This window comes from Mobula hypostoma, chromosome 10 (assembly GCF_963921235.1).
Source record: "Mobula hypostoma chromosome 10, sMobHyp1.1, whole genome shotgun sequence".
Classification (NCBI taxonomy): Eukaryota; Metazoa; Chordata; class Chondrichthyes; order Myliobatiformes; family Myliobatidae; genus Mobula; species Mobula hypostoma.
In genome coordinates this window covers 66,925,096-66,941,256 of record NC_086106.1, presented here as the reverse complement: position 1 = coordinate 66,941,256, position 16,161 = coordinate 66,925,096, and the positions used below count along the sequence as shown (strand labels likewise).

Sequence of the window (16,161 nt, the reverse complement as noted above, 5' to 3'; positions counted from 1 at the left end):
CCAGGTGGGTGTAGACACGGTTCAGCAGGAAGACGATGGCATCCTCAACTCCTAGTCGGGGCTGGTAGGCAAACTGGAGGGGACTGGGACTCCTGAACTGTAATAGGGCTGGATGAGAAAGTTTGTCAAATGTGTTCAGGAAAGTTTCCTTAGACATAAAATTTGCAAGTAGAGAGAATGTGCAATACTGGATCTGCTATTTGTGAATGAGACAGGGCAGAAGTTTGTAGGGGAATACTATGTAACTAGCAATCATAATGCTATTAGTTTGAGGTAATAATGGAAAAAGACGTGCCCGGTCCTCGGATTGAGATTCTAACTTGGAGAAAGGCAAATTTTGATGGCATTAGAAAGGATCTGGCAAGTGTGGATTGGCATAGGTTTTTTGGCAAATGTGAGTAAGTGGGAGGCCTTTAAAAGTGAAATTTTGGTAGTGCAGTTTGGTTGTATGTTTTTGTCAGAATAAAAGGCAAGGAAGCTGGGGGGGCGGGGGTAGGGGGGAGACAACAGAAGACATGAGGTTGCTCAAGCAGATGAGGTGAATGAGAATCCTAAGGGCTTCTACAGCTAAATTAAGAGCAACAGGATGGCAAAAGACCAAATTAATTCTCTGGAAGATCAGAGTGGTCACCTATGCATGGAAGAACTTAAATGCATTTTTGCAGCTCTATTTACTCGGGAGACAGAGTCGATAGAAGTGCAGACAGTCTATAGACGCAACAGTGAGGTCACGGGCCCTATACAGATTACAGAGATGGAGGTGTATGTTGTCTTGTGGCAAATTAGGATGGATAAATCCCCAGGGTCTGTCAAGGTGTTCCCTTAGACCCTGTGGGAAGTTGGTGAAGAAATTTCAGGGGCCCTAGAAGAGATACTTAAAACACCTTCAGCCACAAGTGGGGTGCCGGAGCTTTGGTGGATGGCTAATGTTTTATTTAGGAAAGTCTCAAGAAAAAAACTATGAAATAATAAGCTGTTGAGCCTGACATCAGTGAGTAAGTTATCGGAAAGTATTATCAAGGGACCAGATATGAGTATTTGGATAGACAGGGACTGATTAGGGATAGTCAGTATGAATTTATGTGTGGTAGGTCATGCCTTAAAGATCTTTTCAAAAAAGTTACCAGGAAAGTTGAATGCAAGGACTTCAGCAAGGCCTTTCACAAGGCCCCACATGGGAGGTTGGTCAAGAAAGTTTAGTTGCTTGGCATTCAAAATGAGGTAGTAAATAGGATTAGACATTGGCTCGCAGGAGAGGCCAGAGAGTGTTAGTAGATGGTTGCATCTGACTGGAGGTCTGTGACTAGTGGTGTGCTGGGTCTGTTGTTGTGTGTCATCTATATCAATGATATGGATGATGTGGTAAATGGGATCCGAAAATTTGTGGATGACACCAAGAATTGGGGTGTAGTGGACGTGAGGAAGCTTATGAAAACTTGAAGCAGGATCTGGACCAGCTGGAAAAATAGCAAATAAAATTTATTGCAAACAAATGTGAGGTATTGAATTTGGGAGGTGCTACGAGGGTAGGTCTTACACAGTGAGCAGTACTGAGGAGTGTGCTAGAACAGAGGAATCTAGGAATACAGATCCATAATTCCTTGTAAGTAGCATCACAGATAAATAGGCTTGTATATTGGCCTTCTAATGCACTTGATTTTGAAGGACATTACACAGTAGAATAAATTTTCCAGTGAACCAGCTAAGCTTAAAGGAAGGGCAGTAAATGGAGCCTCAGAGTATGGCAATCATCTGGTGAGCCCGAAGCTGAACCATTGGGATTTCAGAACAGTCAGGTCTCACTATAGGAGTTCAACTCTATCTCAGTACATCCGTGAAATCCTGAAATCATATGCTTAATCTCTTTAAATCCCCTGTTACTCTACAAGCCATCAAAAGTCTGTCTTGCTTTGGTTGAAGTAGACAAAAACTTAAAAGCAACATAAATTTATTTTCGGATCCAAATCACCAATGGAGATTATACAAAGCAGTATTTTACAACATTACTGTAGCATCTATCATTTACCACCAGAAGTCAGTGCTTATCAAACAATGTGCAGAAGCATAAATTGAACATAACATTAAAGACACCTTAGTAACTTTTTATTGCAATGGCATAACTTTTAGTATCAGTAAAAGGATCAGAACATAACTTTTAGTTAATTTAACAAATCTACTGCCATTTTTAATCTGTCTACCACTTTCCTCAAGAAAAAAGCTTGGATTATTAAACATATTATGGAAACAAAAGACTGTAGTAAAATGATTTGTTGCAACAGGAAAGAAACTAAGTTTTAATCTGGCATAACCTACTTAAAATCAAAGTTCAAATCCATAGATTGAAAACACGAAACACTTTCAGTAACGAGAGAATATTATGCAATACATCAGTGCAGAAAATTTTCTAGTCTAGTGCCTAGGTCCTGAGTTTTTGTTGCTTTAAGTTTAACTTTACATTGAATAGAAATAAATTTAAAGAAAAGCAAAAACAAAATGTTAGTGGACAGCAGCTGATTTTAAAGTACATTTTATTTCTGTAGTGGAAGTAGAAATTGAGGTTATATAACTTGGTCGTATTTTGGTAACTGAATATTGTATGTAAAGTTTTTAGTACAGCAGTGTATAATTAATGATTTTCTCAGTTATTATAAAAGCAAGAAATAGTAATAGGCCCAATATCCCCCTGAACTTGTCTCTCCATTCAAGATCACGAAGACATTTTACTTCAGATCCAATTTCCAGCACTTTTCTCTTTATCACTTACTTATGTCAATGCTGGAAAACTATTGCTCAAATTTTTAGTACACATAATTGAACTTCCACAGCTGTCCAATCGTTCATCATGCTGAGTGGAAATCTTCTCAAGTGAACCCTTAACCTCGCATCGTTGGGAGACTGTAAACCCCAATTCCTGTACCCATTCAGGGAAAATAACAATTTTGAAAGTTTCAGTGGGATTGCCTCTCCTAAATTCTGAAGAATGCCGTCCAGTGTACTTAAGATTTCCACATGGGAAATCTTCTGTCTTTCGGAGCTGGACAAGTGAAACTTTGTTGCACTCACTTTCGGAAAGTATAGTTAAGAGATCAAAACTAAACACAGTGCTCCAGATGCTTTGTCACCAGGCCCAATAGATCTGTAATCAAATCCTCTCCAATAATGTACTGTTTGCCCTTAATCACATTGACCTCCAGTGACTTAGGGCAAAATACAGTGGATTTCAGTTAATTTAGACACATCTGGACCAGTACATTTTGGTCCAGTTAAGCAGCTGCCCCAATTAGCCATTTTCATGGAAATAGTTAAAAATATATTTTAAAAAAAGGCACTACTGTTTAATTAACAAATTAAGTGTTTAAATGAAATATAGAAAAAATTAGAACAAAAGCAATATTACCACAGGTTGATAAAACCACGAATATATTCCTAAAATTTATCGATCAAGAAATTCAGCCAGTCAGTGCAGACGCTTAGTACAGATAATCGATCTATTACATGATCCATTCCTTTCTTTGAACCTGAAAGTGTTGTGAGTTTGTAGCCTTGGAAATCATTCAGCGTGGCATGATTGTATAAAAGAGGTCTTTTTTTTCATCTGCATTGTAGATACCATATACAAAAAACTTTTGAAGCAAGTTGGAGTTTTGTAGATTTCCATGTTTCTGCACTTACAGCAACAACACTATCTTTCACGCCATGTGCTTCCTTGAATTTAATGTGGTACCAACATTTCAATCGAAACAAACAAAACCATCTGTTGCTTTAAAATCTTTGTGCCCCAGCTTCTTAGCTCACTTTGTTTTTTTTTAAAACATTGGTCCACTGACATGCACACCTCATTCAATTACAGTGGAAAACGTTTTCAAAATTTGGATCCTTCACGCTTTTGATTTTGAGATGACCTTGCATAATGCCTATTCTTCTCAATTTATCTTGTAGATGTATTAAGTGTGGAGTTGTAGATTTTGGCACTCCAGTTGTCTCTGCCGGTTAACAATGAATGGTGTTAGGTGGATGGCATTTATTTTGTTCTGGTAGGATAATTTTTTGGCTAGTGTTAAATCTTTTCGTCATATCTTGGCAAGGGTCTGAATTTTTTTTAGTCAAATTAAAAAAATGATCAACAATCACTGCTTTTTGAATTGGCATTCATTGATCCAAATGGATAACATCACAAGCACACACAACTGACGCTATTTTAAAAAAATTGTTCACTCTAAGTATGGTGTAATATGTAATGGTTCCACAAGTGTAAGCAACTGATGCTAGTTAGAAGCTGTTTAGCAAAATTCTCCATCCAAATTAAGTGGCATGGTGTCCCAAATAAATGAAAAGAACCCTGGCTATTTTCTCAATTTGTTTTTGTTCTTTAAGGGTTGTCCCAAATAAGAAGCTGCCCTGATTAACTGATAGCTCAATTAACCACAATCCACTGTACCACTAGATCCCTTTGTACATCTATACCACCCTGTTTCCACCATTGTAGACCAAAGTGGATGACCTCAATTTTCCAAATTATATACATTTGCATCCGTCATGTTCTTACCCACACAATCAATACATTTGAAGCTGGTTTACATCCCCTTCCCTACTTGCAATTGCATCTAATTTTGTAACATCAGCTGTCTTGAAAGTATGGCAGTTCACCCCTCAACTAAATTATTCATATAAATCATGATGAGGTGAAGCTCAAGCATATAGCCTTGCAGTGCCCTACTAGTTACAACCAGTCAGTTTAAGAAGGATCTGTTTGTTTCCACTCATGTTATTAAATCAGTTCCTAATCCATGTCATTAGTCAACTCCCAATTGAATGTGACCCAATCTTGTTATCTATCCTCCTGTGGAAGAATTTATTGAAAGCTGCTGGAAATCAAACGACATCTACTGATCCCCTTAATGTTCCGAGTCACATCCTCAAAGATTCTCAACAGATTAATAGAATAGTCAAATGTGATTTTTAACTCCTTAAGTCCATGTTAATCCACTTATTCTTTTCAAGATGTTCCATTCTTGCATCCTTCTTTACAGATTCCAGCATTTTCCCTTGCATTAATGTGAGGCCAACAGGTTGATAGTTTTCCCTCTCCATTCTCTATTAAATTTGCGGGGGGGGGGCAGGGGTCACAATTGACCCTGTAATTCACAGGAGCAATTTGAGGATATACAGTTTTACTGGCTTTCAAAACCACAGTTTTCTTTAGCACTGAGTTTTGGTTAATAGTTCAGTTGCTCAGACTTACTAAACCTGTCAATTTAATACCAGTTTTGCATTTGATTGGGGTTTATTTGGTTGGATTCTGCTTATTAATTGAAGTTTAAAAAAAACAATGATGAAAATACTCAGCAGGTCAAGCATCATCTGTTGAGAGGGAAACAATGTCATTAACTTGAAACTAATTGATTCTTTGCTAAATGATGAGCATTTTGAGCTTTTTTTAAAAAAATTCCAGTTTTTCAATTTTCTGTTTCTTTGCTTTGCCTCTAGGAACTGCTCGTGATTTCCTCAATTATTTCCAAATAGAACTTTTTTCAAAATTTCATTAACTGGTTCAATTTGTGCATGGATCCCAGGGCAATATTTTATACCAGCATCCTGGAAAAATAAACCTGCATAGTTGATGGGGTAGGGTATCTTGTTAATAACATGTTGTCATGAAAGAAAAGTGTTTTTAAATTTAAGGTATTTTCTAAATTACTTGTGTTATGGTTAAAGTGTAGAATTTTGAAGAAAGTGTGCAAATGCATAACAAAAGTTTTTAAGTAAGACTAATCTTTTTTTATATTTGGAAATGCTTTTGAAAAAAGCTGAAGCACCAGTAGCCTAGCAGTTAATGTAACACTTTACAGAGTCAATGATCTGGATTCAATTCCTGCCACTGCATGAGCAATTTGTGCATTTTTCCTTGTAACTGTGTGAGTTTCCTCCGGGTGCTGCAGTTTCCAAGGATGCGCAGGTTAGGGTTACTAAGATGTGGGCGTTCTGTGTTGGTGCTGGAAGCATTGTGATACTTGCAGGCTGCCCCCAGCACATCCTTGGACTGCATAGATCATTGATGTTTCAATGTACCTGTGATGAAGGTAATCTTTAAATTGAAGCGATTTCTTTTAGGCCTCTAATTGCACTTATTCATGTTATTCTTTAATGGCCATGCATTTCATTCAAGTTTAAATTATCTTCATGCCTCACTGTATCCTCCTCACCTTGTATTTGCATCTATTTTAGTTTAAAGCTATAGTTTATTCCATTTAGTTGGGACACATCGGAACCAGTGTATTCTGGTCCAATTAAGCAGCTGCCCTAAGTTTCAGGAAATTGTTAAAAAGGTATAAAATAAGACAGACTAATTATAACTGAGTAACAAGTTATGTCAAGTAATAAAAACAAATTAGAATATTAGCAATACTACAGTACTGTAAAACTATTAATTCCTAGTGGTCATTGATGGTGGAATTCATCCAGTGTACACTGCTGTGTTCTTTTGACTGTAAAAGAAGAAAATCAGTGCCGACACCTAGTGCAGAAAATGTACAGGCTTCATACAATGCTTTCAACGATTGCAGCCTCCAAATCTTCATTTTCATTCTAATTGTCAAGATGATTACTGATGCCTTCAAATTCTTCATGGATCCTAACTTGCTGAAGTAGTGAAATCTCCATTTTCACTCTTGGCTGTTTCTTGCATCCCCAAACTTGAATGCTTGAAACTTCAGTGTGCAGCACAGTTCTGAATTGTCTTACTGCTTATTTCTCGCCAACTTTCAGTGACGAAAATCACTATTTTGAACACAGGTGGACACAACTGGTGCTATTTAAAAACTGTTCACTCTAAGGACTGTGTTGTGTCCAACAACCGCACAAGTACACTTGACTGATGCTAGTTAGAAACTGTTCAGTAACAGTCTGCTTTCCCAATTAAGTAGCATAATGTTCCAAATAAATGAAAGGTATCTCCCCCCCCCCCACATTTTCTCAATTGATTTTTATTCTTTAAGAATTGTCCCAAATATGTATCTGCCACAATTAACTGATTGACTAACTAACTGGAATTCACTGTAGTAGTTGGTTGCTTCAAATAATCATAGATATAAGTTGTGAGCAGCTGGCGCACAAACATTGGTCACGGAAGTACAGCACAAGTTAGTTCTCCTGTCACTCAGGAAAAATACGTATTAATTCCTCTCTCCTATAGGCAACCAGTTTTCAATCCATATCAGCATATTACTCCCAATCCTTTGAGCTTTAATTTTCCACACTGTTCTTTTTGTTATGGCTTTATCAAATGTCTTCTGAAAATCCAATACATATGCTAGTTCTCCCTTATCTATTCTACTGGTTAAATTCTCAAATAACCACTGTTGTTTTCACAAGTAGACTTGTTGACTTTGTCTAATCCCATTGAAATTTTCTAAGCAACCTTTTATCACGTACTTCATAATAAATTGTTGCAACAATACTTCCAGAATTTTCTGAATGAATGATGTTGTGCTAACTGGTCCATAGTTCTCTTTTTAAACTCTTCCTTTTCAAATTAGTGATATAGGTATCTATACAGTATTATTTATTTGGTTTGACCAATCTGCATAGCCGAAAATCACTCATGATTTCTGTACTACCCTTGTTAGAAGCATTCCTAGTTTCCCGTTTGATGCTAAGACCAATGATGTTACTATTTGGAGGCCTTTGGATATTTCCCACTAAGGTATTACTCAGACTCATTCTATAATTTTTTCTAAGATAGTATCCCTGCTGCTGATTTTTCCAATTCCCTCTCCACCCCCTCTCCATATGTTGTGTGCCCACTGCTCATCCCTGTCCTAACTTTTTCATGCTGTCCTTGCCAGTGTGTGATTTTTCACCATACTCTCTAGGCCACCATCTTTTGTATTATTCATCTTTGCCCCCATAGTTTTGCAAACTTTGTTTGCTATCTCATCCTCTTGACAACTTATTGTTCTTTAATTTCCTCATTTCCCGGTCATTATGTTTGAAGCTGATTGGGACATTCAGCGGACTTGATCCCATAGGCCATTACTTGTAGTGAATGAGCATGAGATATAAAATGCAAATGAGACCAGTTGGGACATTCACTGGCTTGAGATCAGTGGGTAATTGGGCACTTGGCAAGAGCCAATAGAAAGCTAGGTTTAAACAGCGCAGTCTTCCCACATTTGTGTCGCTGGCCTTTTAATGTGGAATGTAAGGTTGTACACCGGCCTGACCTTTAATTCCCCCACATAGCAGACAGTTACAAGAAAAGTAAGGTTCCTGAATCTGGTGGTGTGAGCCCTGAGGCTCCTGTGCTGCCTTCCTAATGGCAGCAGCAAGATAGCATGACCTCAGTGATGGGGGTCCCTGATGATGGATGCTGCTTTGTCGTGACAATGCTGCATGTGTTCAGTGGTGGTGAGGGCTTGACCTGTGGTGGACTGGGCCGTATCCACTACTTTTCGTAGGATTTTTCTGTTAAAGGGCATTGGCGTTTCCACACCAGACTGTAATGCAGCCAGTCAATTTACTTTTGACCACACATGTATAGAAATTTGTCAAAGCTTTAGATGTCATACAGAATCTTCGCAAACTCCTAAGGAAGTATAGATGTTGCTGTCCTTGGTAATTGCATTTGTATGCTGGGACCAGGACAGGTCCCCCAGTCTCACCAGTCAGAAATATAGCCATAGTCTTACCTTTTTTTTTATATAGCTACATTGATATGTTGCGTCCAAGTTGGGTCCTCATATCTTGACACCCAGGAACTTGAATTGCTCACTCTCGCCACTTCCGATTCCTCTGAGGGATTGGTTTGTGTTCCCTCGCCTTACCCTTCCTGAAGTCCAAAATCAGCTCTTTGGTCTTGCTGACTGTGCAAGATTGTTGCTGCGCAACTGCTCAATTAACTGGTATATCTCGCTCCTATATGTCTTGTCATCACCATCTGAAATTCTGTCAACAATGGTAGCATCATCAGCAAATAAATAGATGTCATTTGAGTTATGCCTAGCCAGACAGTTGTAGGTGTAGAGAAGGTAGAGCAGTGGGCTAAACACCCAGCTCAAGGGTTTCTACAGTTATATTAAGAGCAAAAGGATAGCAAGGGACAAAATTGGTCCACCTGAAAGTCATCATGGTTATTTATCTATGGAGCCAAAAGAGATGGGGGAGATCTTAAATGGATTTTTTGCATCTGTATTTAATCGGGCAATGGACTCAGAATAAATAGAACGAAAGCAAAATAACAGTGATGTCATGGACCATATGCAGATTACAGAAGAGGAGGTTCTTGGTGTCCTGAGGCACATCAGGGTGGATAAGTCTCCAGGGCCTGATGAGGTGTCCCCTCGGATCTTGTGGGTGGCTACTGTAGAAACTACAGGGACCCTGGCAGAGGTATTTAAAATGTCCATGGAAAGTGCAGGAGGATTGGAGGATAGCAAATGTTCAAAAAAGCTGTAACAAATAGGCCTGGAAATTATAGGCTGATGAGCCTGATGGGTACGTTATTGGAAGGTATTCTAAGGGACTAGATATACAAGTGTTTGGATAGACAGGGACTGACTAAGGATAGTCAAGCAACATACTTAAAAGTTGCTGGTGAACGCAGCAGGCCAGGCAGCATCTATAGGAAGAGGTACAGTCGATGTTTCGGGCCGAGACCCTTCGTCAGGACTAACTGAAAGAAGAGCTAGTAAGAGGCTTTGTGCGTGGTAGGTCATAGCAACCAATCTTAGTTTTTTGAAGAAGTTTCCTGGGAAGTTGATGGAGGGAAGATAGTGATGCCTACTTGGACTTTCACAAAATCTTTCAAGCCCCATATGGAAGGCTGGTTAAGAATGTTCAGTAGCTTGACATTCAGGATGAGATAGTAGGTTGGATTTGACATTGGTTTTGTGGGAGAAGCCAGAGACTAGTAGATGGTTGCCTTTGACTAGAGGCCTATGATTCATGTGTCTGCAGGGATCAGTGCTGGGTTCATTATTTGTCATCTATAGCAACAATCTGGATGATAATGTGGTAAACTGATCAGCAAGTTTGTGGATGACACTAAGATTGGAGATGTAGCAGACAGTGAGAAAGGCTATCAAAGCTTACAGTGGGGTCTGGACTAGTTGGAAAAATAGGCTGAAAATGGCAGATGAAATTTAATGCAGACAAGTGTGAGGTACTCCTTTTTAGGACTTTAGGACTTGCACAGTTGACGGTAGAGCACTGTGGAGTGTGGTAGAACAGGGATCCATATTTGTTTGAAAGCGGCATCACAGGTAGATAAGGTTGTAAAGTGAACTTTTGGGATATTTGCCATCATAAATCAGAGTGTTGAGTATAGGATCCTCCACCATCAACACTGCACTCAACTGCATCTCTTCCATTTTATTCACACCTGCCTTCACCCCATCCACCCGCCAGGGATAGGGTTTCTCTTGGCTTCACCTATCATTCCGCCACCCTCTGTGTCCAGTACATGATTCCCCATAACTTACACCACCTCCAACGGGATCCCACCACCAAGCACCTTTCCCTCTCCCCCACTTTCTGCTTTTCGCAGAGATTGCTCCATACGCGACTCTCTTGTCCATTTGTCCCACCCCACTGATTTCCCTCCTGCTCGTCTACCTCCTCCCTCACTACTATTCAGGGGCACAAACAGTCGTTCCAAGTGAGGCAACACTTCACCTGTGAATCTGTTAAAGTCATCTACTATAACCAGTGCTCCTGGTGCAGCCTCTTGTATATTGGTGAGACCTGATTTAGGTTGGGAGTCTGCTTCGCCGAGTACCTATACTCCGTCCGCCAGAAAAAGTGGGATCTCCCAGTGGCCACCCATTTTAATTCCACTTCCCATTCCCATTCAGACATGTCAGTCCATGGCCTCCTCTAATATTGCAATGAGGTCACTCACAGGTTGGAGGAGCAACACCTTGTATTCCAACTGGATAGCTTCCAACCTGATGGCATGAACATTCATTTCTCTGGTGCTCCTTCCCCTTCTCTTTCTTCTTTGACCTTCTGTCATTCAGATACCCCCTTCTCCAGCTCTGTATCTCTTTTATCAATCAACTGTTGAGCTTTTTACTTTACCCCTTACCCACACCCCCAACCTTCTAATTCTGACTCCTCATCTTTTTTTATCCTGTCCTGATGAAGGGTCTCAGCCCAAAAAGTCAATATTACTCTTTTCTATTAATGCTGCTGGCCTGCTGAGTTCCTCCAGTGTTTTGTGTATTTGAGGAGTTGGGATGTTATGTTGAAGTGTACAAGATGTTGGTGAGACCTAATTTGGAGTATTGTATGTGGTTCTGGTCACCTACCTACAGAAAAGATGCCAATAAGATTGGAAGAGTGTAGAGAAAAATTAAGGATGTTACCAGGACTTGAGGACCTAAGTTATAGGGAAAGGTTGAATAGGTTAGACTTTATTCCTTAGAGCTTAGAAGTATGAGGGGACATTTGATTGAGGTATATGAAATTGAGTAATATAGACAAGGTAGATGCAAGCAGGTTTTTTTCCACTGAGGTTGGGTGAGACTAGAACTAGAGATCATAGGTTAAGGGTGATGAGTGAAATATTTAAGGGGAAATGAAGGGAAACTTCTTCACACAGGGTTGTGAGAGTGTGGAACAAGCTATCAGTGGAAAATGGTGGATGCAGATTTGATCTCAGTGTTGAAAAGGAATTTCAATAGCTACGTGGATGGGAGGGGTATGGAAGGCTGCGGTCCAGGGTGCGAGTTGATGGGACCAGGCAAAATAACAATTCAGCATTGATAGGTTGGTGAAAGGGCCTGTTTCTGTGGTGTAGTGGTCTATAATTAATGAAAATGCATTCACCTTGGATATTATCTGTTTCTATTTCCACAGATCTCTCCAATTTAGACGCAGACAGTTTATATTTCAGATGTGCCATATCACATCATCCTAGTCTTCCAAAACTAAGACACAAAATGCTGGAGGAACTCAGCAGGCCAGGCAGCATCTATGGAAAAAAGTACTGTCAACGTTTCGGCCTGAAACAATGACTGTACTTATTTCCAGAGATATTGCCTGGTCTGCTGAGTTCCTCCAGTATTTTGTGTATGTTGCTTGGGTTTCCAGCATCTTCAGATTTTCTCGTTTCTTAGAAGACTTGAGTGTTATTTTACTAAGCAATTTTGATTTTAACATCACACAGTATTAAAAGTTTTCTTGTGCAAAATCTGAACTGTTAAAATTAATGATAAATGTTTTATTACATGTTTACTTGTATATAGTTCTTTGCTGTACGTTATGAGATAATTACATAATATACATGCACAATCTTAAAGATTTGAACAGTATTAGAGATTATTTCCTTCCACTCTATTTTTTGGGTTTTGAGGTGGTCATGACACCAATGTTGATTCATGAGAATCTTGGACTGATCATGCTTAATTGGATTAGTGAATAGTCTTTCTCCAAAGGTGGAAATTTGGGGCTCTCTGTGCCATTTCTACTTTGTGCAGTTGTGAGCCTATCTGGTCATCTCAAGGAAGATTGGATTGCCTGGTTTGCAAGTTTGATACTAGACTTGCAAGTAATGTGGCGTATTCATTGGAGACAGGTAGAACCAAACACTATTCTTAGAAAGTAAATTGAAGTATCTAGAATTGTAATTGTTTTTATGGGTTATATAATTGAAAAGTAATTAAGTTTGTGTCCCTGTTTTGGTTGTACTATAACTAGAGTTGATCTCCATTGTACCGAAGGACATGCGTGATTCACAGGAGCAGTATTGAAGTGGGAGATTACAGCTATTGGGAACAGGTGAATAGCCAATACATTTCCTGTTTCAGGATGTGACCTGATTAATATTATTAGGTAATAGTGATTTAAAATGTTTAATGTGATGGAATACTAAACTAGTAGCCATGATAGTTGCTAATAAATTCAAGAATAATAAGAGGCAAAACTCTCATTGAGATTAGCAGTGGATCTGCCATCCTATCTAGCCTTTGATAGGAGGATCGTTAGTGGAGTTGTGGCATTGGCCTGTACTCAGCAAGTTATCATTTGTGGAATTTCGGTGCTATTTGTTTGGGCTTCTTGGCAATACAGCAAGTATAGTTGCAGACTACTCATCCAACTCTTAATCCATATTTGTTTTCTGAAAGACAAATTTGTATCTTTGTGAAACCAAATTCCCAAGAAAAAAAACTGTATTCTGGAAGTAAGTTTTGCTTTGATTGTAGAGTTTTATGCCCGCCTTTCTGAACTTCTGCCTTCGTTGCCACCTACTGAGTGCAATAGTCTACAGTTCTGTAAAATCTTTTGCCTTATTTTGCTCAAGTCTGAGCATTAGTCACGATTCAGTTTAAAGACATGAATTTCGCAGGCAATGATCAAAAGCAAAAACAAGTGAACAAATATTAAGCATGACAATCTGGCATTTGCTGCCACGAGCAGAATTAGGAATTCTTACTGGTTTAAACTGGAAGTAGAAAAGGAAATGAGGCAGACTAGTCTCATAATAGTGTGTTCAAAAATAATCACTGGGCGTGTGAACAGGAAAAATATTTTTAGTGATAAGGTGGGGCCAATAAGCGATGGGAAAGCAAATATTCTTGGTAAAACAGATATAACTTTATAGCAAATGAGTTGAAGATACTGTTAGTTAAAAGCTCACTTTTATACCATGTAGTAACAGGCCCTTCCCACCCAACCAGCCCCCAATTACGTGTGACAAATTGTAAAACTTGATTCTTCATGCTCCCTGGAAAAAACTTTATGCTCTTATTAGCTCCATGATTTAAACAATGGGTAAACATCTTAATCAGGTTTAAGGCTGATATCAGTTTAATATTATAGCTGTAATAATTTTAACAGCTAATAACCATACACACTGGCATAGCATGATCCCATATTTTATATTTCAGTACGAATCAGCTTTTTTGTTTTTGCCATTTTACAGTCCTTGTGCTTTAGCCTTATTTACCTTTAAGAAGCAAGCTGGATAGGAGTGAAACAAGTAGCAAATTGCAATGCTGTTGAAAGCATAGCTATGCTCTCAGAATGTGATATTTTTAAATAAGGTCAATAAACAGTAATATTTTCGCCTAAGAAACTAGTTGGCAGTCTTGAACAGATGATACTCTCTGGTTTCTGACAGGAAATTTCAGCTGAAAATTAATACATTTGTTGATTGCTGCTACACATCCAGCTTTTGGTGGGGCATGACTCAATATTACTGCTCCTGTAATGGGCAGGAAGGGAATTGTATAAGTAACCTTGTACAGAGCTGGTTGTATGCAAGCATAGAATAATTAGTAAAAAGTCGTAACTGTACTGAGATACTTGAAGTGTGGCTGCTCTGAAGCAATGCATACTACAGTTAGAATGTTGTCTGGGCTCATTCTTTATTATATTTGGTGCTGTCAGTTATTTTCTGGTACTATGAATGTATAGAATTATCTGAAACTTGTTTTCTGTGATGTCCACTCTGTGCTTCTCGCAGAGTGTTGCATCAAACATGGGCTTCTGCACTTTGAATCAGGATTGATCCTTTGCTTGATGGTAATTTGAGTGTGAGGGATATGCGTTTGGTGAGCTTGTGGATATGCATGTTGCTGCTGCATTTGATGGTCTGCTGGGCCTCTTAAATGCCTAGTTTTGAGCTGTTGGATCAGGCTGTAGTATTTTGCAGAACAGTGAGGGAATGGGGATTCTTCAAAAAGAATCGGGCAGGGGAGAGTGGGGTATACCAACTTTCAAACCATGAGGACCTACAGTGATCACTTCCACAGTGTAGTCATGACAAATACATCTGTGGTAGGTTGACTGAGAGCAAGATCAAGTTGGTTCATGCATTATTCACTTATTACCTGCACTGTCAGCTGACCTTCAGGATGTGGTCATTGGGGATTGACATTTTCGCAGGCTGCTCTGAATCAATGTTGAAGTTCCCCTAAGCCCTGTTCCTGAATATATTCTGTGCATTTGTTTCATTCTTTCCAGTGATGTTCAGTGTGGAGGAGCACTAATTTATTGACTTGAGGGAGGATGGTAGGTGGTAATCATGAGGCGGTTTTATTAATGATGTCTGACTTGATCCTATGATACCTCATTGGCATCAATTTTGGAAAATCTGTTTCTTTTCTCTGTGTATGGTTTTATTGGCTTTTTAGATGGTTCTTTCCTACAGTGGTATGGGAGATGTATTTTGTAAATGTGATGGAATCGTAAGACAATTAAGTTAGGTAGCATTGCGGTAGGTTGTTGTATACAAAGTCTCCCAGCTGCATGTGCAGAATACTTCTGAAGGTCATCCATGTGAGTAATTACACTGTTCGAATTTGTTGCCTAGTTTGATTTGAACTGCTCTGTTCATTTGTCCTCTTTTGCTTCAGTGTAGTGGTTATGGGACAAGGGGGAGAACCATTTCCAAGGACAGCTGCATCTGCCCCATATCATTGGTCTGCAATTAAATATATCCAGGTTAGGAATGGAAAGCAGTTTACTTCCTGAAGGGCATCTGTTGACCTGATTATGATCCAGAAGTTTTGTTGTTGCCACAGTTAGATTAAATAAAATCCAGATTATTGAAGGCTTGTCTCCTGCTCTGGTATGAGCTGAATTTATCCATACTATTGGCCTATTATCTTGTATCTTAATTGCTGCACCCTTGTCCTGTGCAGTGGGAATAATGGTTGAAGTGGTCCAGCACTTCTGATGCTTTCACTTATATACTCAGAGTAAAGTGTTTGTGTAGTTCTGCTCCAGCATTACATTTTTGTAGAGTGGAAGGCAATTAAGGACCTTAAATAATTCTCCTACATTAGGCATGTTTCAAGATTGCTTGTGTAATATCACTGGCATTTGATTTTATGAGCAGAAAATGCTTCAATTTGGCACAAAACTTTCTGACATGTACTTTGAGAGGATAATAATGAAACACAAGCTTTGGTGAATCATGATTGACTTGGTTTTTAATTTTCTAGGTCTGAATTCCAAACCCTTTTTATGAGTATGTCTCCACTATAACAGCTTGATCTAGTAATTGGTTACATTTTACAGCTGTGGGTGATGTGTTTTTCTTCTTCTGCCTTCTACAGAACCTTAACATAAAAACTTTGGCGGATGATGTGGTAAGCCTGTTCTGGAATGTACTGCTCTATATATGCCTTAATTACTAAATCATGCATGCAAACAAAA

The 16,161-nt window shown here is 39.0% G+C and overlaps 1 protein-coding gene across 4 annotated transcripts in view; it reads left to right on the top strand.

Moving 5' to 3' along the window:
• Positions 1–16,161, top strand: part of diaph2 (diaphanous-related formin 2) — a 638,125-nt gene that overhangs the window by 31,462 nt on the left and 590,502 nt on the right. For 3 of the 4 annotated variants that reach the window (XM_063060626.1, XM_063060628.1, XM_063060625.1), the window contains exon 2: positions 16,062–16,094. The exons of the other annotated variant lie outside the window; for it this stretch is intronic. In XM_063060626.1, coding sequence (XP_062916696.1) covers positions 16,062–16,094 — 33 coding nt within the window. The remainder of the gene's footprint in view (positions 1–16,061; positions 16,095–16,161) is intronic. 4 annotated transcript variants of the gene reach the window in all.